General features: G+C 34.9%; 2 protein-coding genes across 2 annotated transcripts; both read right to left on the bottom strand.

The window, feature by feature from the left end:
- Positions 1-858: 858 nt before the first annotated feature.
- LOC128557215 (uncharacterized) lies at positions 859-16,698 on the bottom strand. Its single transcript, XM_053544315.1, has 10 exons — positions 16,607-16,698; positions 13,286-13,381; positions 12,975-13,080; positions 12,379-12,471; positions 11,109-11,200; positions 8,631-8,908; positions 6,433-7,809; positions 5,919-6,052; positions 5,444-5,544; positions 859-1,793 (listed from the first exon to the last, which is right to left on the bottom strand). The coding sequence occupies exons 1-10, from the start codon at positions 16,634-16,636 to the stop codon at positions 1,668-1,670; spliced, it is 2,433 nt and encodes an 810-aa protein (XP_053400290.1). The 5' UTR covers positions 16,637-16,698; the 3' UTR covers positions 859-1,667.
- A 110-nt stretch (positions 16,699-16,808) lies between these two features.
- Positions 16,809-17,786, bottom strand: LOC128556236 (uncharacterized). The gene has a single exon (XM_053540684.1). It carries the CDS (start codon positions 17,784-17,786, stop codon positions 16,809-16,811), a length of 978 nt encoding a protein of 325 aa, XP_053396659.1.
- Between the last annotated feature and the right edge of the window lie 5,395 nt (positions 17,787-23,181).

Below are 23,181 nucleotides of genomic sequence, written 5' to 3'. Positions count from 1 at the left end.
AGGAATGAAAGAAGTAAGAAATAAAGAAAATCAAGAAACTAAAGGACCTGTTCACAGGTCTGGTTAACATCCACAACTTAAGAACAAATACACTGTATTACAAAGAAAGACAGGTTATCTTCAAGGATTGTCTCTAGAAACAATTATACTTCCATTGAATGGAGAAGTATAAGTTAACATATCCAAATACCCTGCAAGAGTCTTATATTTTTCAACACATGTTTTCCAAAGAAACATTATATCAGGTTCCATGGAATAGCAGCAAACCAGAAAGACATGCACTTAACATGCATATTAAATTCTCAAGTATGCCTTTGTGTATTGCTTGAAAACAGCAGTAAACTTATATAACTTTTCTTGTAAAAATTTGCTTCATACTTCAGGTTGTTTCAGAAATAATAAAAATGCTGTCTAATCCAACATCAATACTGACGTTTTGTAATATTACAAGAAAACCATTATTTTACGAAGTTCTGCCTTCAGTATAACTTTTTTTTTCCCTAGTTTAAGACTGGTCTTACATTCCTTGGTACAAATTTCACAGCTGTTGGCTTTCTTTTCAACTGGACAGAAAATTAACACTAAAATTTTTAAAGATACATAATTAGAAGTTCAGTCAAGTTCAGACACATTTCAATCATACTTACCTTATTCTCTGTTTTAATCTGGATTTCTCAGAGTACTTGGAGCACAGCAAACAAAAACTGCACAAAAAGGAATTTCTTGACTGACTTATTCTTAAATTTGTCACAACTAACCATAACTAAAATTACTTTTACTATAAGGAGATAAGCTGCAGAGTAAGAAACAAATACTCTGACAATTATCCAGCAGACTTCACATAATTAAAACACATGCTTTTTAATAGTATGTTGCAATTCTAATTAAAAGTGTAGAACAGTTTACTCACATTACAAAATCAGTCAAAATAAATGATTTTTTTTCATATTTCCACTTCATAATTGATGCATTTACTGGCATATGAATATGAACTGATACAGCATTACTACATTTTAATATTGCAGTTTTAACATATTAAGTTTTCAACCTGTGTTTTAATTGTGTTAGGTATATGATAACAGTCCATAATTTCATTAACCTTTACCCTTCTATATTTCTACAATGGACTGGTCCATCAATCTGGGCCATACCACTTATTATTCAAAGGGTTACTTGCCGCCAGCAGGCTAAAGGTTAAACACAATAAACATAATACAACCTGGATACCTAAATGTCTCAAACTTTGAAATACTGTGAAATTATTTCTATTTGTGGAGGACTATTTTTTGCAGATTGAATCAATCCAAAAAAATTTAATCCAAACTTACATTAGTAAATGTCCAATTCATTTTATGTTCAAAACTTGAAACCCACAAATTCAAGTCCCTAGGAAATAGCTATTCTGACCCAAACCACACAAACTTTCATGCCCCCGAAACTAAATGATTTCACAGTAGCTAACTATACATTCAATAAAAGATTCATAATTCATTGAAAAAGACCACAAAAAATCTTATCTTTGCAACCTTGTGTTCTGCCCAACAACATTCAAGTAGCCTGTTCTAAATATTTTCCACCACTTGCCAAGTGTACTTTGTGGAACATAACACACAATTCAAACATCCTGTATTTTCTTCCTTGCTTTTGTTCTTTGTCCAGTTCTGTTCCTATGGACTTGTCTTTTGTTTAGATGCTATACTTCTCTCACTCTCTTCATGACTAGTACTGTGTATATCCATGTGTACCTTGATCAACATCTCTGGTAGTAATACTTTCATTATGTAATCTAAATACTGAATAAAATGAAAAACTATTTTAAGAACTAAGGAAAAAAGATAAATGCAAATTATCTCTCATATCAGAGTATCTGAACATTTAAAAGAGAAACAATTAGGAAATATGAAACAAAAGCTGTCTGTTGACAGCGCGCTGGACTATTTGAAGAATTGACAGAAGTATACCAGAGATTCTGAGACAAAAAAACAACAAAAGATAAGACAAACAATGTAACTGTATTTGTGGAATTGGATAAGTCTTGAACTATACTGCATTGTGTAACTAAGATGGTAATCAAGCGTTCAAAGTTTCACAACTGTATATCAAACAGTTTAGACAAAATGTGGAATGGTATGCGAAATGTAACTAATTTCTATGTCAAAAAAAGGGCCATAACTGAGCTAAAGTACTTGTCCTAGTTATGTAGTCTTGCCTACATATGTAAACTATGATGGTAAAGAAGTGGTCAAAGTTCCAAAGCCCCATTTGACAAACAGGTTAGGCAAAATATGGCATGGTAATAACAATTTAACTGTTTAAACTGATTAATAATATCTGCCATGTGTTTACCAATCGGATAGAAATATCCGTCCCGAGGGCAACTGCGCATAAGGCAGTAACGAGGCTAGCCCATGCGCAGGTGGCCAAGGGCCGGATATTTCTATCCGATTAGTAATCACATGACTGATCTTTTTTCTTGCATATTGTATACATATAAGCATTTTATTCGGAAAGATTTTTTTTGCATACTGTATTTTACAAAAAATAAAATAAACAAAGCAAATAGAAACGCACTCTTTCTTGTAGCAGAGTATGTACACAAAGCGCGGGAAATTAACATCGGTAAGCAGAAATGACGTCATGACGTTTCAGTGACGCACAATAACAAAGTTCCCCTTTAGTTTTATCATTTAAGGCGTAATGGTAAGTTCTTACCGTAAAATAACGTATTTTGAACTGAGAAATATACTATAAGGAACAGAGAGGAACTATTAAGGCACCTGATTTTTTTCGTATCTTACACATTCAATGCATGAATTGCTAGTTATCATAACAGCACGAGAGTCATCTGGCATGGGGGTTGACAGATGGGTTTTACCGGCATGGGTAAAATCACCGGAAACGCCAGTCCGATATGCAAGAATTCCAAGTCCAACATGAGCACCGCCTTGCAGGTGCAGACACTCATCTGATTTTTTTGTCTCTATATCAGAAATATTGTCCTACCCATGATTTTCGGAGTCCAAAAGGGGCCATAATTCTTGCAAAAAGCAGGATGGAGTTATGGTACTAGCTGTGCAGAGTCAGCTTTAAATGGCGAATAACAGCTTCAAGTTTTAAAGCAATAGCTTTGACCATTAAGGAGAAAAGTTGACCTAAACACAAAACTTAACTAAGAAATCTGAAATTTTCTAAGTCCAAAAGGGGCCATAATTCTTGCAAAAAGCAGGATGGAGTTCTGTTTCTTGCTGTACAGTGTCCGCTTTCGATGGTGAACAACTGTTGCAAATTTCAAAGCAATAGCTTTGATAGTTTAGGAGAAGAATAGACCTAAACATAAAACTTAACCAAGAAATCTGATACTTTCTAAGTTCAAAAGGGGCCATAATTTTTGCAAAAAGCAAGATGGAGTTATGTTTCTTGCTGTACAGAGGTAGCTTTTGATGTTGAACAAGCGTTGCAAGTATCAAAGCAATAGCTTTGATAGTTAAGGAGAAAAGCTGACCTAAACATAAAACTTCACCGGGCAACGCCGACACTGATGCCGACGCCGACTTTTCTTAGTGCCTGACTCAAATTTAGAGCTTTGCCAGTAAAAACTTTATAAAACTTTAAACAAACATTCTAAGTTAAAAAGTGGTATAACTCTGACAGCATTCAAACCAAAGTTATGGTGTTTGTTTCTCCAAGTGTACACTCTGATAGTTAATAACTATTTTAAGTTTCAAGTCAATAGCTTTGATAGTAACAAGAGATATTTGAATTTATCAAAAACTTCACAAAACAAACAAATTCTAAGTTAAAAAGGGGCATAACTCCATCAAAATTCAAATCAGAGTTATGGGGATTGTTTCTCCTGGTGTAGACTTTGATAGTAGCTTTGATAGTAACAGAGATATCTGACTTTATCAAAATCTTTAACGGAAAATTCTATGTTAAAAGGGGCATAACTCTGTCAAAATTCAAGCAGAGTTATGGGGATTTTTTCTCCTGGTGTAGATTTTGATAGTAAATAACTATTTTAAGTTTCAAGTCAATAGCTTTGATTGTAACAGAGATTTTGACTTAATCAAAAACTTGAACCAAAAATTCTAAGTTAAAAAGAGGCACAACTCTGTCAAAACTCAATCAGAGTTATGGGGATTGTTTCTGCTGGTGTAGACTTTGATAGTAAATAACTATTTTAAGTTTCAAGTCAATATCTTTGACAGTTACAGAGATATTTGAATTTATCAAAAACTTTAACCGACGCCGACGCTGGGGCGAGTGCAATAGCTCTACTTTTCTTTGAAAAGTCGAGCTAAAAAGGGCAATGATTCAGCCAAAACAGTAGACAGATTTGTGTACTTTTGCCTACAGTTGGAAATCATAATGATAAACAGGTGTTCAAAGCTTCATAGCCACATGTCAGATAGTTTTGACAAAACATTGACTTGGACAAAACTTTTACCAATTTCCAAGTCCAAAAAGGGCCATAATCCAGCCAAAATAGTTGACAGAGTTATGTACTCTTGCCTACAGATAAAGACTGTTATAATACACCCATGATAAAAGTTTCAAAGCCATATGTCAAACAGTTTACACAAAAGATGAACTGGTTCGAAAACTTAACCAAGATTTGTTAGTTAAAAGGGGCATAATTCAGCCAAAATCCTTGATGGAGTTATGTACTCTTGCCTAAAACTGGAAATGGTGATGGTACACAAGTGCTGAAAGTTTCAAAGCTTTATCTCAAAAGGTTTTGTCAAAATGTGGACTGGTACGAAAAACTTAACCTAAGTGTGACACTGACGCAGACGTCGTGGTGACGCCGATGCCATGGGGAGTACAACAGCTTTATTTAATATTCAAATAGTCAAAATAAAAATGTTACCGAAATTTATTATAATTACTTAGGCTTAGCAATATCTTGAAAATATAAATGAACTGCTATCTAAGAATTTAGATGTATGTGCACTTTGTTAGATTTTACATTTAAACTTTATATAGGTCACTTTCCAGCTTTTAGTGATGGAGGAAGATCTCAGATGCCCCTTTTATCATGATTTTATCACAGGCAGGCACCTTGGTAAAACCCACCTTCCATAAGCCAGCTGAATGGATTCCTCACATGAAGAATTCAACGCCCTGAGTGAGGCTCAAACCCAATGTACATATCAACTGAAATATCTGAATTAAGTGATTCAGTTTAGCTTGACTGTCCAAGCAGTATTTCACAGTGAGGTGGGCACTCTGGTAGAAACAAGGACCTCCCCTAAACTAGCATATCACTTTTGTTTTGCATTCTTTCCATGATAATTCAAACAATTGTCAGCAAAGGGGTTAGAGTGGTTCAAAGTTAACTACTTTGCCAAATATGTCTCTCTAGAAAATGGGCACTGTCAAATATATTTCATACTACATAATGTGACTTTTAATTACCATTATAAATTTTCAATAGATATACCTTGTGATGTCTTTTACAGAAAATGGCAATAAGACTTTCCATCACTGTGTCCACTTGTTCTTCTGTATACTGACCCAGTCTTGAGTTATAATTTAAGTCCCCTAAAATACAAAATTATAACAATCAAAATTAATTACATTCCAGGTCTATCCTGAACCTAGCAATTTCCAGATGTACAAGATCAGAATTCAGAGAAATCACAGTCTGAGGGTTTTATGTAATAGGTCACTCCATTTGTTACAAATACAGAAGGGTTAAGCTCTCCATAGAAAAAATGTTTCCTTATCTAAAATTTATGAGCCCAAACTTCTTATAATTATCAAGCTTTTGTAAATGACACCGATATATTTGGGTTATAAAACTTATTTCACTGAGTGTTTTGAAAATACATATTTTTCCTCACATCTTTTGGAATAAATAATTCTTGGTTATACAGTCATAGTAAACATTCAACCAGATATCACTTTGTACTCACTTCTGCTCTTTCCACCTTTTTTATATGCCTGATGCCGTTCACAAGCGACCTTCCCTTCAAATATGCTCCGAAGATATTTTTCATTGTTCCTTATCAGATACTGAAGATGTTCTTCATTCAATTTCCCAATGGAACTATTATTATAAACAAAAGATAACTGTCAGTCACAAATGTAAACAAAAGAATTCTGCATGAAAAGCAATGACATATAATGCAGTATTTCACCTATCAAGGTTAAATCATACAGACTTGTTCAGTATACAAACATTACTATTCTTAAATCATCTTCTTTTATTTACAACACTAAAGACTGCTGTTTGTTTCTGTTGTTATACTAGACAACTACTAAAAATTCAAAGTTCAAACTGTTAAATTTAAGACCCATTGTCAACCAATTCTATGGAATAATCTTATAAAGAACAGAAACAGAAGTACAAAGAACATTAGAAACTCAGTTTAAACTTTCATTTCAGCCTTTTTCTCTATATGTATCTAAATTCAATTCTGTCAATACCTTATTGCCCTAATTTCGTTTTTCAATTCAACATCTGCTTCATTTTTCACTTTTGGAAAGTCCGAGAGTTCTTTAATCAATTCACAGTCTATATCACCTATATCATCATCATCTTCATCTTCTATATCCCTTGACGTTCCTGCTTCAGGCCATTTTGCTGAAGATAATTTCTTATTGGTCAAAGATTTCTTGTTTGACATGAAAAATGACAATGTTGGTTGAGCTTTACCACCTTCACCAGAAAAGAAAGAGTTTGATATTTGAATCTTTTTTGAAGTTTTTTTCATGTTTTCTAAATTCACAAATTTCTCACTGCTTGGTCCGATTTTAGCTTTCTTGTCTGGTAAGCTTCCATCAGAATCAGAATCCGAAAATGTTGGAAATTTTCTTTTAAATTTTTGTTTATGCAATGTTTTAGTATCCCCTTTATTATGCCCCAACATTTCTGGCTTTATACTGCTAATCTTGTCTACTTTAATTTCATCATGTTCTGATTTATCAACTGATGCAGAAGTAGCTTCATCATTGCCTTTCTCTTTTTCTGATTTGCGAGTTCTAAATTTTGGTGATTCTGTGACCAAATCAGTGTCAACATCTGCTTCATACGACTTTAAGTAATTCTTAAGTCTTTTCATATCTATTGCACTTGATTTTCGTCTAGCTTCCTCAGTGCAAAAGCTTGCTGATGGAAGTGCAAGCATTTCATTGGATGAATCAAACTGAGGCTCTGACTGGTTCTCTAATGTGTCATCAGCAGAATCAGACTGGTTATTCATATACTGATCTGAGTTTGAATGACTGTTTCCCTTTTCTCTCTGAATATCATTCATTTGTTCTAAACTAATTAATGTTATGGAATCTCCTCTATCCTTTTTTTCATCTTCTATTTTCACAACAGGGCTGTCTACTAAACTAACCTGAACATCACCTACCATAAAAGACTCTTTTGAGTCTATTTTAATAAGAGGACTCTGACAAGCTGTCACGGTTATATTTTTTATCATTTTCGTACTTGTCTGTTCTCTTTTACCATTATTTTCAGAAACTCTCTGATCACACATATCCACACTGTTTTCATTAACAACTTCGCGTTTTCTCGACTCCTGGTCCAGTTGAACAGATCTACATTTTTCAGTATGTCTTTCTTCAGAATGCTCAGATCTGATTTCATTGGAGCAATTTTCATTCAGCTGTTTCATTTTTTTAGACTGCTGATCTGACTGATGAAGTCTGCTTCTTACTGAAGTCACTTTGTCTTCATTACTATCTTCAGCATTGTTTTTGTTCACACTACCTGTTTCCCTCGATTGCTGATCTGCTGGATTAAGTGGTCTTCGTTTTCGTCTTTTGGAATGTCCAATTTCACCTCGTTCTAATCTGAAATACACCTTATGATAAATTCATATAACAAAGATCTAAAATTAAAAGCATGCATTGTGGCAGTTGCCATTCATAACTTACACCAAGTATTAACAATATACTCATCTATTATCTACTATCCATAACGTTCTGATAATGGTTAACCTGGGTGAACAAAGAAGATGAACAGAAAGTGCTTTGTTGAACTTTTTTATATGAAAAATCCAACTTGTCACAAATCTGCATCATTGTTAAAGACATGAAATTCTGCCCTAGCATGACAACTGATAATTACTACAGAGAAATCTTATAACAATGTTGTAAATAATATAAAATTTCAGGACCACTTAAATTAAGAAAGAATATATAGCAAACCCAAGTTTTAATATATTTTAACATCACCAGAGGTTATATGCTGTGGAATAATTTCATATGTAGCCCAAATGAATTATTCCATGCAGCATGTGTCTGAATATATCAAAACTTGGTTCCTTTTACGATTGCATATTACTTCAAATGTAATATGTTTTCAGTGCAAAAAAGTAGATGAAATACTGAAGCACTACTTCTAAGGTCATGTATGACATCAAAAAGGTCAAATGTAACTGTGTTTTAATAAAATTCAAATACCATAAAGAGATAACACCTCCTGAAGAATGCTTTGAGTGCATAGACTTCTAGCTAATTAATTCTATGTGCAAAATTACCGATTCAGAGTGCATAAATTAAAATTTAACACAGTTCTATCATTTTGATGTCTTTTATATGAAATAAAAGATCAAATATTTTACCACTCCTTCTAGACATCTGTTTTATGATTAATATTTATTCAAACTTACATATTTTTTATTTTCTTTCTATGTCCCTCACTAGGAGGTGCTTCTGGTATACATGTAACAGACTGGTTCTCCTTAGCAGTCAATTCCTGAGAATTCTGGGAATGTGAAGTAGATTCAGCTACACCTATATCTGAATTTACAGTAGACTGTGACCCTGATGTTTCCTGTGAACTAAGAATAGTTTGCGGCACAGTCTGGGTAGGGATCTTCTGGAAGTAACTGCTGATACTGACACTTTGCCCAGTTGACTGTCGCTTCACATTCAGAACTTTCATCAACTAAAATCAAGAAGTTAAATGCATTTTATCTGCTCCAAATTTTTTTCGGCGACATCGTCTAAATTCGTTTTCGTTACCTATGCCACGTGACTTCAGTTAGCAAATCAAACTACTTGATAACGCATTATAGATAATTTATCAAAATGGAAGATTTATGCAACACTCTGCCTGATTAGACGAGAGTGTCAATTTCTTTCACTCTGTTGAGTGTGCTACGCTGAGTGAAATGTAGACAAAGCGTTTATCCTAAACGACGCTGTTCACAGTTTTAAAGCTAACTTTGGCTCAGTATATTTAGCAAGAATATTGATATATCTCAAAATGATAAGTAAGTTTAATAAATATGGTAAAAAACCTGTTCAAATACCAACATATATCAAATTAAAGAAAGGGCTGAATACGGTCTGCGTATCACATGAATAAGGGTGTGATAAGAGTCTTTTATGTAGAGAAGTGCTTTTTAAAAGATTTTCCTTGTTACAATTGTCGTCTGTATATGAAAAGGTGTCTTGCTTTTGTGACTTATTCAGATTGCATATTAAAATGAGTACTTGTTTGCTTTGATATATTTGTTATAAATTATTCAACTGATTTATTATATATGAATATCTTTCTTTAGTATGGTATGCAAATATTGAACTCAGCTGAAATCTGTTTTATTATATATATGCTATATAATGACTGAATCTCATTACACTGAAATGGAGGTATGCTGCATACAGTTTATCTATGTGATATAACTACGGTCAAACTTTGCTTATGAAACAGAAATATTGAAATGATTACAATTGTATGTTTTGCTTGACCTTCACTTTTTTATAGGTGTGACGTCATTGTCCAAAGATTCATGAATAGCGAATATGCATTTGTTAAAGTGGGATCAGTTGGCCTATTTTAGAAATAAATAAAAATAATAAATAAAAAATCCTTTTATTGATTTTTTCTCATGTATTCTAACCAAACTTGATTTGTAGCATCTTTATTAGGCCCGCAGCCAACTTTGTTCAGCTGGGACATTTAACCCCTTTTAGGGGCTGCTACAGCTAAAACTAGAAATGCCTTTATATAGCGTCTCATGAACAGCTTGGTGGATCTTTGTCATACTTGGTCTGGAGCATCATTATAAGGTCCTCTCCCAAATTTATTTATATAGGAACTTGGGCCCTATTAGGGACCACTATAGCTAAAAGTAGATATGCCTTTCTTCGCATTAACCACTAAAATGTAATGGATTTTTATCAAACTCGATGTGTAACAATATCGTAAGGTCTCTTGCTATTTTGTTACAAATGGGGATAGGGACCAATTTAGCTAAAAATATAAATACGTTTAATGACCTCTTCTCATGAACCGCTTCATGAATCTTCATCAAACTACTGCTGTAATTATTCGTCTAAGGATAAACGAAACAAAATTGCAACCCTACGAAACCTTTGCGAAAAATTAAAAGAGAACCATTTAAATTGTTAAAGTGCGGTGTTTAGTTTTGCAAAATGTTAGATGAAAGATGAATGTTAGATGAAAAATTCATAAACTTCTTTCCTTATTACAATTCGCCGACCATCATTTTTAAAGATATTTCTTGTTTCATGTATATGCTTTCTAGAAATGGTTCCAGTTTCAAAAGATAGAAATTAAATATGAATTCTGAATACTTTGTGGGCACTTTATAAACAAATTGTTTATCAATCAGTTAACCTACTTCTCATGTCAATCTCTTTCTATATGAGTAAGATGCTGTTAAGACCACAGGTTTTGAACAGGTACATTTGTAAAGGAAGATTGTTTGTTGGGTTTAACTTCGTACCGACACATTTATAGGTCCTATGGCGAATTTCCAGCTTTGATGGTGGAGGAAGACCCCAGGTGCCCCCACGTGCATTATTTCATCACAAGTGGGCACCTGGGTAGAACCACCGACCTTCCACAAGCCAGCTGTATGGCTTCCTCACATGAAGAATGCAACGCCTCAAGTAAAGCTTGAACCCACACAGGTGGGGGGACAAGTGATTGAAGTCAGCGACCTTAACCACACAGCCACAGAGATCCCTTGCAACGGAAGAGTACAAGGCTTGCAACACCTTCATCAGAAAAGTGGTCTGAATTAGAAAATGCAAGTATCTGAGCACACATCTTAAGCATAATAATATTAGGTGTTCAAGCAGCCAAATATAAATATCAACATATCAGTAACATTTACCTGTGACATTCTATTTGGACTACCAGGTATGAGAGGATGTGCAAACACTACCAGCTTGTCCTTCAACACATGGAAACTTCTCAGACTACAATCTAAACAGAAAAACTACATTTGAACAACACCATAATGCATACTTGATATAAACTAGTTCTGGTTCTGGTTCTTTAACTGACACTTACTTATATTTTCTGACAGTTGAGTTCATTATTATGGCCTAACCCCAATTATAACATTACCAGAGCCAAACAGCAAGAAGAAACAATGCACTTACGGGTACAATGAAAAAGTTTTATGTGAGGCATAGATGGTACCACGAGGTTAAATATTTGAAAGCAAACATGGTAAGGTTGAAATTTGACTAAATATCAGAAATTTCAACATATTTTATTTTTAACAAAACTATTGTAGAAAGCTGAAATGCTCAAAATTCCACAGAAAAATAACAATTCTACTAATCTAGCATGTTTACAAAATTAAAAAAAGAAGGTTGAAAAGTTCTCGACAAAAAATCATGTGAAAACTATCATGGTGGGCTTTGCCAGTAAAATCTTTATAAAACTTTAACCAAAACATTTTAAATGAAAAAGAGGCATAACTCTGTCAAAATTCAAATCAGAGTTATGGGGATTGTTCCTCCTGGTGTAGACTTTAATAGTAAATGACTATTTTTAAGATTTATGTCTAAAGCTTTGATAGTAGCAGAGATATTTGACTTTATCAAAACTTTTAACCGAAAAAATCTAAGTTAAAAAGGAGCGTAAGTCTGTCAAAATTCAATCAGAGTTATAGAGATTGATTCTCCTATTGTAGACTTTGATAGTAAACAAGTATTTTAAGTTTCAAGTCAATAGCTTTTGATAGTAACCGAGATATTTGACTATAAAAAACTTTAACCAATGGCGACGCCGACGCTGACACAAATGCTGAAGCTGGGGCTCTACCTTTTCTTCGAAAAGTTGAGCTAAAAATTAAACACACCATGAACATCCTTTTTTAACTGATTTCGACCTCTTTCTTGGCAGGTGACTTACCATTCAAAGCACTGATTTATGTCAACTGCTACCTGGTACATGTACATTATGCCTCCTCACTTGGGAAAAGAATGAAGATGCCCCAATTTGGAAGACACTAATTACCCTTGTTAAGCTATGTGTACAGACACTAGGATACACATAATACAAATAAAAATCTTCCAAAACTTTTCTGAGGATTTGTCTTGTTTTTCTAAAAATGTTAGTTTCTTCTGATAATCAAAACAATATAAACCTACTATCAGAGAGTTCCGAGGAAAGGCCATCTTCAATGAGACACATCTGACTGGCAGGTCTTGATCTGAACATATATCCAAATCTTACACTTGATCCTGTATAAAAAACGTATAAATGTAAAAATATTTATAATAGTTTCACTCATTATCAAAACAATGATACTTGAACAGCAGAAAATTCTCAGTTCAACCTCCTCAATGTTAATGTTAATCTACTGGTTTAGGCTCAGCAAAAAAATTAGTATGATTATACTAGATAATTCCTGAAATATAACTGTTTAAATCCATGACTGTTGAAGCAAGCAAGATCACAGTCACTTTGTCTGCTTCATTTACTTTGGTTGTATTTTTCTGTCTCAACAATACTTTTAAATAAACACAATGCACAAGAATGCCTTATTTCTCTTTTTTTGCAAGATGGGGTATTCCTTGGTATTTAAATTATATCAAAAGCCACAAACCAATGCCATTTTTCACTGCCTCAGTCAAATTTAGCCTCTCACTACAGCTCTGAAATGTGACTAGAAATTATTTATATAATTTACTTCATCTAGGTCCTAACTATGTTTAAATCAAAATCATCAAACTAAATCTTTTACCTGTCACAATATCTGAAGGTTTCTGTAGCTGTTTATTACTAGTTTGTTTGTTTCTCTTCATCTCTATGTATGTTGTAATAGTTCCATGCAACAGTTGTAAAATTTCCTAAAATAAAAATGGATTTTTTGAAATACTGTTATATTTTGCTAGGGACCAATACTCCTAAATGCTATGAGAAGTAAAATCACAACAAATACAATCATCACTTATCATAATAAAGTATTACTCACAAATATTTGTTGTTCTGGCTGGAAGCTTACTTTTACCTTTTACCAGATCTAAGGAAAATACAAACACTTGGATATGTTACCTGTACATGTCTGTCTCTAAGCCACTCCTCATAACCATCTTCCATAGAATTCTTCACACTATGAATTTCAACAGGAATAACCTCTTTTTCAGTCACCTGTAATACCGTAATGAAAACAGAATGATGTTATTTTTAACTCAGCATAATCTGTAAATTCAGACTGAATTTGGTGATTAGCTCTAGAGAATTACATGTTACCTCTACTGTCACTTATACAGAGGATTTTTACTTGGAACTCTGTAGTATGGTCCACAGAAACTAAAGTTTAACTTTACACTTATGGTTCGAACTAGTACGTTCCTAGTTCATAAAATTAAATGGAATGCAGAAATTGAGGGTTATAGTAAGATGCATTAGAGGATTTTATTGAATATTTCTTGTTTTGAAAATGCATGTTTTATCTCAATACCAGACTATACAATAATTTCAAAAGAAAATCCAAACTGAAGTAATCTTTGTAGTAGACACATTCGTATCCTTATTTCAAGCAAGTAAATATTCATCACTATGGACAGACTTTTCCTAAAGTTTCTTGTCATCATAACTATAACTATTACTCAAAGACAAATGGCACAAGCCAATCAAGTATTTGTATCAATACAGAGTCCCCTAACAGAAGGGGGCTCCTACCAGAAAAGGACTAATAATCTCAACTGCAGCATAACCTAATGATGGTTTTAAAAAAAAAGCAACTTATTATTCGATGTTGAACATACTGGTTGGGAACCAGTAGCTGGACAAATTTTCATATTTTTCGATTCCATTATTTCCTAAGAAAATATTTGACATAAATGAAGCCAACACTGCACAAACTTCAGCTCCTGCTGCATCCAATCTAATCAGCATCACGTTGTGACGTAAAATATGGGTTAAATGGGGCCTCAAATGGGGTCACAAAAAGAAGTTATTTTCCCCGTGAGGTAAGCCAGTAGCCAGACAAATATTTTGACAATGTTTTGCTGTTATTTTGATATCAAAATAAGTACTGTAAATAAACTATTTCTACAGATTTCTTTATCATTAATCTCTCCAAAAATGCACATGAAAGATAACCCGACTTTCAATAGCAGCTACAAAAGCAAATAGACGCTAACTATAAAAAAATCGAATTTCATCTAACATGAATTCTTGATAATTTCAATAGATATAGAATAAAACTAGTGCAAAAAACTACAGCCCTGCATTTTATGTAACTATTACCATGAAATTAAAAGTAGCACATGATATCAGCAGACAATCAATATGTAGTTTAATTATTTCTTCCCCACTTGATACCTGGACAAGTATAAACTACTGCGCATGTGCAATGCTATTTTCATGCCCCGTGAAGACAGAGAATTGTTTTGTAAACACAGGTGAGGTATCATCATAAAACCTACATTTAATATACAGTCTTGTAATATAATGGTTTGTTGTAGACACGAAGAACAAACATCCAAATGATTTTGTACACTTAGGTCTACATAGGTTGTACAAAATTCTTAAAATAAAATAATGTAACTGCTGGAAAATCCTTATTTTGTTCATTTGTAAAATCCGAGAGATAAAGGAGGAAGAAAACATACTGACTTCCAATGATTTGAGATGCAACCGCATATTTGTATCCCCCTGCATCCGTAACTTAAATATGGCAACATTTATCTCCCTTTATACTATTTCAGTTATCTCCCTGCTTTCGCCAGCATCAAATGGCTACTTTCAGTCACATGATCATAATACAGCTGAAAAATTGCAAAATGGCGGCGAACTGATCAGTGATGAAACACAGCAAAATAATGTATAAAAGTTGAAAATTATCGTAAATTTGATGCAAATAACTCCTGCTTTACTGACAGTTCTAAATCTGTTCCATATTCTCTTCGTTTTGAGGCAAAAATCTAGTCAAGGGAGCTTATATAGCTTGTCTGAGCACGAAGCACATGCTCAGAAGTAATCGTACACGCCAAGACAAGATTGCGAATGTGTTTCTAAGAGCATATTTTTACAAGTTTTTCAAAACAATTTGATATTTATGACAAATATGGTTCATTAGGCCTATGTGTACATGTCTTGTTATGGGTCAATTGGGCCAGCCTGGTTCAAACAGGCCATCTCTCTGACCTCGCTGCTTAAATCCTCGAAAATATGATGTGACAGATGCAAGGAGATATCTACCCTGACACTGGTTTCAGTAAACAGCAAACCGCCGATGACACTACACTGCAGAAACAAAACACAAACTATACATTCATAAAATGTCAGCAAGGCAAGTTTATGCTTTAATGTCAACATAAATTCATTAAAAGAGATGAATTATCACCACAAAATACTTGTACCAGAGAATGTTTCCAATGGATATCATTGGGATTTCCAAGGAGAAATATGCAGAATATAAGTTTGGGCTCCTGCTTTAACACCCTGGGGAATCAGCTCTAGGAATGAGTTACATTGTCACAAAATAGTTAGTTACAGACTCACATTCACTCCGTAGAGTTGATACCATGATGCCTGAATTATTTTGAATATTTTTATCTTCTCAATCACTATTATATACTCCTGGTTTAGCCCCCATTCATTCCGTAGAGTTGATACAGTGACTCCTAAATTATTTCCATTTCTCTTTATTCTCACTATCTCAGTCACTATTATATACTCCTGGTTTAGCCCCCGGGTGCTAAACCAGGAGTATATATAAGGCAATGATGATGGACTTTGCAACATTCTCAGGTCCATTCTTATGTACGAGTAGATCGACACAGTATAAACTCTACGGGGGCTAAACCAGGAGTATATAATAGTGACTGAGATAGTGAAAATAAAGAGAAATGAAAATAATTTAGGAGTCACTGTATCGATCAATTTAACTCTACGGAATGAATGAGAGTCAGAGTAACTTATAAGCAGATGACAGCTGTGATGTTCTTCATTCTGTAGGAATAGTCCCCCCGGGGTCTTAACCAGTAGATTGCCGTTTGGATGTGACGGAGACAGCGACAGTCAAAAGTTATCACGCTGTCATGAAATGCCCTATTATATTTTGACTAGCTGTCACAATGTTCGACTAAAATAAAGTCATCCCTGGAAATGCCAAATTCTAACACATTACAAATGGCAATAAGCAAACGGATATTATCAAATTGCAAATGGCATGTCTTAACTAAAATTCCATACTAAAGAACTGTCAAAATAGTAGGGAGCCAAATCAAATCTTCTATGTCCAAAATTAAAACCATGTCCGAATACACAACACATTCGCCAATGTTCAATAAAACAATTTATACTGAGTGACATAATGTTTATCATTATGATTCTGCAAAAATAAACTTTTTTCGGAGCTTTTACCCGTAAGTAACGAGTTCTTGGACCCTTCATTTTCACGTAAAGTCTTGCACGCTGTCTTTGTTGTTTTGAGTTGAGTTGAGGTCACAGCCTAAAACTTGGCCGATTGAACACTTCGTCGGTATCGTCTACTTCCGGTAGGATCCCTCAGGTAAAAACACTCAGGTATGTTTATGAATTATGTGACGTCTATGTTTAAAAGTGGTTACGCGAGAAACTTTCTCGGACCACGGGTTCCAAAACGCTTGGTGGCTTCAATAAAGTCATTCAGTTCGTTGTTGATCGCCCGTCGCCATTCTTTGTAGGGGTCATTTTCATCAATGGTTAGGAAAGGCTTCTCACTGAAGACTGGTATACCCGTCAAGAGGAACATCTCTTTCTTTGCCTTCTCTCTTGCACTGGTGTATAAAGGGCACTCACAGTAAAAGTGCTCCACTGTCTCACGACTTCCACATTCGCAGTATGGACAGTCAGTCAAACCAACTTTGTAATTGTAGTCCTTCAAACAGTACCCACTCTGTAGCGCTAATATGCTTCTTTGATGTGGTAGACCATCAAAGTTTACTTTGTTGCGGTTGACTTTTGGTTGGTACTGGAAAAGAGTTCGCCCACTTTCTGAAATTTCCCATCTACGTTGCCACTTGTCACAGGTAGCCAGGGATGCTGCAGCACGTATCTCTGTCTGACTGGTGGGCTGATCAAACTCCTCTGCCTCCATGTCTTCAGCCTCCTTGGCTGCTTCTTTAGCAAGGGCGTCAGCTTTGTCATTTCCATGTATGTTAGCATGCCCTGGTGTCCACTGGAGGTCTATTTTGCAGCCGGTTTCCTCCACTTGCCTCCATAGTTGGCGTATTTCGGAGCAAAGGTGGGGATGTGAATTGTTCTCCCAGCCTAATGATAGGATTCCCACTGCCGACTGACTATCACTCAGGATCTTTACTTTTTGTATCTGCCGCTTTTTGATTTCCTCTGTGACAAGGACCAGCGTTATCTTAATTGCAACCAGTTCACCAACCAGTATTGAAGAGTGTTTGGAAACTGGCTGTTTCAACTCTACTGTCTCCCCATATGGCAGGAGAACAAAGGCTCCTGAGCCACAGGGTCCAGGGTTTCCTCTACATGAGCCATCTGTAAATGCTACCATTGACTTGTCATCGGTATCTTCTATCACGGCGGTTATCATTGTTTTCCGCGATTTTGGCATATGCTAAAACTTGAAGTGGCGGAATGGCATATACTAAAACCCGGCATGGAGTAACTTAGAGCCTTTAAATGAAGTGCCACATTTATTTTAAACAATGGAAATTATAATTATAAAGAAAACATATCAGTTTTATATGAATGATGGGTCGTTTCTTAAAAAGGTCCATAATGCTTGAACTTAACCTATATGATTACATTCCTACAGGTTAAACTGCCCAACAATCAGTTCTGATAAATAACTGGGAGGCGCTTCGCTTGTCTTGGACAGACTTTTAAAAGATGAGCAAGATCATTAGGTGCAAAATTTAAAAAAACTATGATTACTAAGATTAAAAACATAGATATAGCTTAGAAGGTTACAGTTGCCAGCCTTTCAGTGAATAGAATCAAACTGGGGCTCAGGACTGTATGTGTTACCAAGGGGCAGACCATTCAAGAAACAAATTGCTCTTGGAAAAAAGGAGTTAAACAGTATTGCGTATGAGATTGTGGGATCAAGTACTTCAGGTTCCTTGTGTAGGTGTGAGGTGGTTATGGTCCATGGCAAGAAGACTGTACTTCATTTTAAAAAATATAATACTGTGAAATCATTTAAATACACTGGCATGAAATTTCGTGCATATGTGAAAAAGGACTGTTTCGCGCTGGCTTTAATTCGCGCATTTTCAATTTTAGAAATAAAAAATAAAATAAACATTAATAAAAGTGTGGTCTTTAATTCGCGCATCGGTCCTAGCGCGAAATACGCGAAAATTCGTCCTACACAAATAAAAAGGATTTCACAGTAAGGGAATTTTTTATGCAGCGTTGTTCAAGGGATTGCCAATAATTTTTTGAGATCTTTATATGCATTTGGGTGACACAACTTGTTTGACCATAGTAAATGTTACATACAAGCTGCAGATCGTTGTACTCATTCAATTTTGTATGCGAGGGATTTTTGCCAAGGGTGCCATATAGAGGAACAGTATTCAAGCCAATTTTAATGCCAACACCTCTTTTCCATGACATGTTAGGACATCTGCTGCAGTACGTGATGATAAAGTATGATCACTTGTTTGATAGTAGGCCTATCATTGCAAATCTGCTGTTTTGTGTGCCTTTCAATAACAAGGATATCCCCTAATTTCTCCTTAAATTTTAGATTCTACCAATCATACATCATTGGTGGTATTATAAGTATTTTGATTAATTGAAGTTATAGGAGAGATCGCCCTGACGTCACGCATCAACACCTGTTTATCTGGTGGTGGGCAAAACAAATATTTTTACATCGTTTGTGTATGGGATCAGAATTTTTAATTTTTAATACCTTTTTCGTCCATTTATGGATTTTAAAAATTCAAAAAGTTTTGAAATGCTTACAATTTTCATATTTTCTTAACAAATATCCTTTGAAAATGAATAACCATTTTAAGTGACATATTATTTTAATAGTGGCGTAGTAATGCTCCAAACTTTTAGAAAAAACACTGTAAGTTAAGCGTTCATAATAAATCCATTTTATTTCGAAATAATAATTATCAATAAATTGCTTGTCTTATATAATAATCCTTTCCACTGATAAAAAAATTATTGATATCATTTGTGTTTTAAAAAAGTTTAAGCTGTTAGAAAAACATCACTGTTAACAAAAAAACATGGACGCTTAGCGTCTGCCCACCCGATCTATGTCTTATCAGTTCTAAAACTAGAAGGCCTGACTAAACTAAAGGAACCAGCGTGGGAGCCATCTGGTCTAGTCGCGTAATGGCTGCCAGGTATTTGAACACTAATTTTTCACTTGGCATGGCAACAGAGGTCTAAATTGAGGCTAGTTTTTGTTTAAATTTCATTGTGGATGTATTGTTGACATTTTGGTAGGAAAAATGGGAGAGCAGGTTGTATTTGGTGAAGTCAAGCTTAATTTTAGTATGAGTAGTACTTCCAGGTCACAGCAGTGTGATTTTGATGTCAGTTTACAGTAAGTAAATGTGACCAGAGAAATCTCTCTTAGAAGATACATGACCCCTACTTTTCTCTTCATTTTGTATCAGTTTTATCATCTCTTTAAATTGAGTTAATGATTTGTTCTCTGAAATGGGTCTAGCTATGTTTGGTAGCTCTTTGAAAAAGGTCAGTTTTATATAGAATATATAAGGAAAACTATTTAGGCTATTGTGACCTAGAATATACAACGGATCTGTATACAAACACGATCTCTCCTATTGTCAAAACAGCCATTTTGATGAGGTAGTTTCCACAGTAAGGCACAGTTACTGAATTCCAAACAAAACAAAGCAGTCTTTAAAGGATGCATGTTTCTGTCCCTTCTAAAAAAACAGTCTGCCTGTAGTATGTTTTAATCTCTGTCCTGGCCTGGTCCACCCTGGCCAAGCCTACAGTTCAGGCCAGAAGAGGCCATACACAGTTTTCAATCCTTGTAACAAAGTAGGTCACAGTTTTTGAAGGAACTCGAACACCAGGGACTACAAGAGTGTGGCATTTGCACCAGGTTTATTTTCTCTTTCAGTGTTAAAATCACTTCTCTGAGTCATCTTAAATTTCACTTTGGGTAGGAAGTCTTTTATGATAAGTGAATTCAGTGAACTTATAGCCCCACCAAATAGGTTATTTTGTGAATGCAGGTACTATATTTACTATAAAAGGACAATGCAGCTTTTTGTTGGTTCCTGTATGAAAATCTGCCCTATAGTGATCTATATTTGTATTAAGTTTCACCAAGATCCTTCAATGGTTTACTTTGTTTTGTGGGAATTTATGAATTTTAGAACAATTGAAGGGCAATAACTCTGAAGTTACTATAGAGATCCTGATGAAAGATGTGCACACACCACCACCATATAGTGATCTATATTTGTATTAATTCTCATGAAGATGCATCAATAGATTACTTTGTTTATAATATGGGAATTTATGGATTGTAAAATAATCAAAGGGCAATAACTCTAAAATCAATGAAGTGATTCTAATGAAACAGCACACACACTATCATTCTGTCAGATCTACATTTATTTTTTCATTTTTTTTTTCTTTATCTACATTTATTTATAAGCCCACCTTCTTAGCTCAATAGGGAGAAGTCAATATGGGGAAGTTGGCATTTACTTGCAGAGAACAGAGTACTGGTACAGAATCCAGGAACACTGGTTAGGTTAACTGCCCGCCAATTTCTTGTTCAAATAAATTAAGGGAAAAAGTCTACTTTTAATTGGTCAAGGTGGATAACATCAAATGTGAGCAAAGGTCATGATGTGTTGATTAATGCTTATGTGAGATTTGGTGATTCTAGCTGAAAGTCTTTTTTTCAACTTGGGATGGAGAGACACATAGAGACTGATGAACAGCCAGTCATACAACACCAAAACAAATCCAATGCCTACTGTAGGGGATAATTAAAATTTCAACTTTTCATAACAATAAAATTTCCAATAAACTGATTGGTTAGTGTTTTTGACCCATACCAAAGTTGACCCCAGATGCATTCACTGGCAGCAGATATGTAAAATAATTGCCATCTATCTGTAGAACTAACAATAACTTATGCTGTCACCTGGTCCATGCTCATACAGATACCTTAAAACCAATTTTCTTATAATATTAAACAAGCAAATTCAGATTCCCTGCAGAATAGGCTGTTTTCTGGATGAGAAGTCTGTATTTTGAAGATATCCGTAAGTTATGTACAAAAGACGATGCAATGGTTTGTTGGTTTCTAATTTCAACAAAATCAAGGGAGAAAACTCTCCCCTTCAGTGATCTATATTTGTCTTAAATTTCATGAAGATCTGTCAAAGATTACTTTGTTATGTGGGAATTTATGGATTGTAATATAACAAGAGATGCTTTTGAGAAAAGCGCATGTCTCCCGCAACTGCCCCTTAGATGATGAAAAATGTTAGTTTCTCTAGATGTTTTAGACGAGTGGATCCAATTAGATGGTCTGGATGAGTGGATCCAATCAGTAATTCAAGGGCCATAAATGAAAAGTGCCTGGGCGGATTTGGCTAGTTATCGAACTTGGGTAAGTTCTTATGGCCAAACACATTTTGTTCAAGTTTGGTGAAGATCGGATGAGAAATGTTCGACTTAGAGAGCGGACAAGAGTAAATAGACGGATTTTTTCGGTAATTCAAGGGCCGTAACTCTAAAATGCCTGGACCGATTTGGCTAGTTATCGAACTTGGCCGAGGTCTCATGGTCAAACACATTTTGTTCAAGTTTGGTGAAGATCGGATGAGAAATGTTCGACTTAGAGTGCGGACAAGAGTAAAAAGGCCGATTTTTTTGATAATTCAAGGGCCTTAACTCCAAAATGCCTGGACCGATTTGGCTAGTTATCGAACTTGGCCGAGGTCTCATGGTCAAACACATTTTGTTCAAGTTTGGTGAAGATCGGATGAGAAATGTTCGATTAAGAGTGCGGACATGAGTAAAAAGGTCAATTTTTCGATAATTCAAGGGCCGTAACTCCAAAATGCCTGGACCGATTTGGCTAGTTATCGAACTTGGCCGAGGTCTCATGGTCAAACACGTTTTGTTTAAGTTTGGTGAAGATTGGATGAGAAATATTCGAATAAGAGTGCGGACAAGAGTAAAAAGACCGATTTTTGGTAATTCAAGGGCCATAACTCCAAGATGCCTGGACCGATTTGGCTAGTTATTGAACTTGGCCGAACATTTTGTTCAAGTTTGGTGAAAATCGGATGAGAAATGTTTGACTTAGAGTGCGGACAAGCTTTGTGACAAACACACACACAGACACACAGACTAGAGTAAATCAATATGTCTCCCACACCACTGTGTGGTGGGAGACATAATTAATGGTTAATAACTCTGAAGAATGAAGTGATCCTGACAAAATTGCAAGTGCACTACCACCCTTCAGTGACCTACGTTTGTGTTGAGTTTCATGAAGATCCATCAATAGGTAACTTATGTACTGTCAAAAATCCCTATCTTTTACCACAATCAAGTGGGAATACTCTTCCTTCACTGGACCAAGGGGGAATAATACTACCGGTATATGTGAGCAAAGGCCATGTGCTAATTAATCACTATATGACGTTTAGTGATTCTAGTTAGAATACTTTTTGAATTACAAGCATTTTCATATTTTTTTTTAATTTTTCAATTCAAGAGGAAAATCTCTAGTTTTACTATGTCAAGGGGGATAATATAATATGTGAGCAAAGGTCATGTGATAATCAAAAATTCTGTGAGGTTTGGTTATTCTAGCTTTTTGAATTAGAAGCATTTTCTTTTTCAAACAAATCAATGGAATAAACTCTGCTTTTACATGGTCAAGGGGGATAATACTAAATGTGAGCAAAGATCATGTACTAATAAAATAATTATGTGAGGTTTGGTGATTC

Source organism: Mercenaria mercenaria, chromosome 1 (assembly GCF_021730395.1).
Source record: "Mercenaria mercenaria strain notata chromosome 1, MADL_Memer_1, whole genome shotgun sequence".
NCBI classification, from domain to species: Eukaryota; Metazoa; Mollusca; class Bivalvia; order Venerida; family Veneridae; genus Mercenaria; species Mercenaria mercenaria.
The sequence above is the reverse complement of the archived record's forward strand: the minus strand, read 5'-3'. Positions and strand labels throughout refer to the sequence as shown.

Bases quoted from the DNA above. Each gene is read 5' to 3' on its own strand.
- LOC128557215 (XM_053544315.1), bottom strand. From the start codon at position 16,636: ATGAAGGGTCCAAGAACTCGTTACTTACGG. The intron at 13,382-16,606 runs GTAAAAGCTCCG...ACGGTATTACAG, and splicing joins CAAGAACTCGTTACTTACGG to GTGACTGAAAAAGAGGTTAT. The intron at 12,472-12,974 runs GTAAAAGATTTA...TTTTTTATACAG, and splicing joins ACCTTCAGATATTGTGACAG to GATCAAGTGTAAGATTTGGA.
- LOC128556236 (XM_053540684.1), bottom strand. From the start codon at position 17,786: ATGATAACCGCCGTGATAGAAGATACCGATGACAAGTCAATGGTAGCA.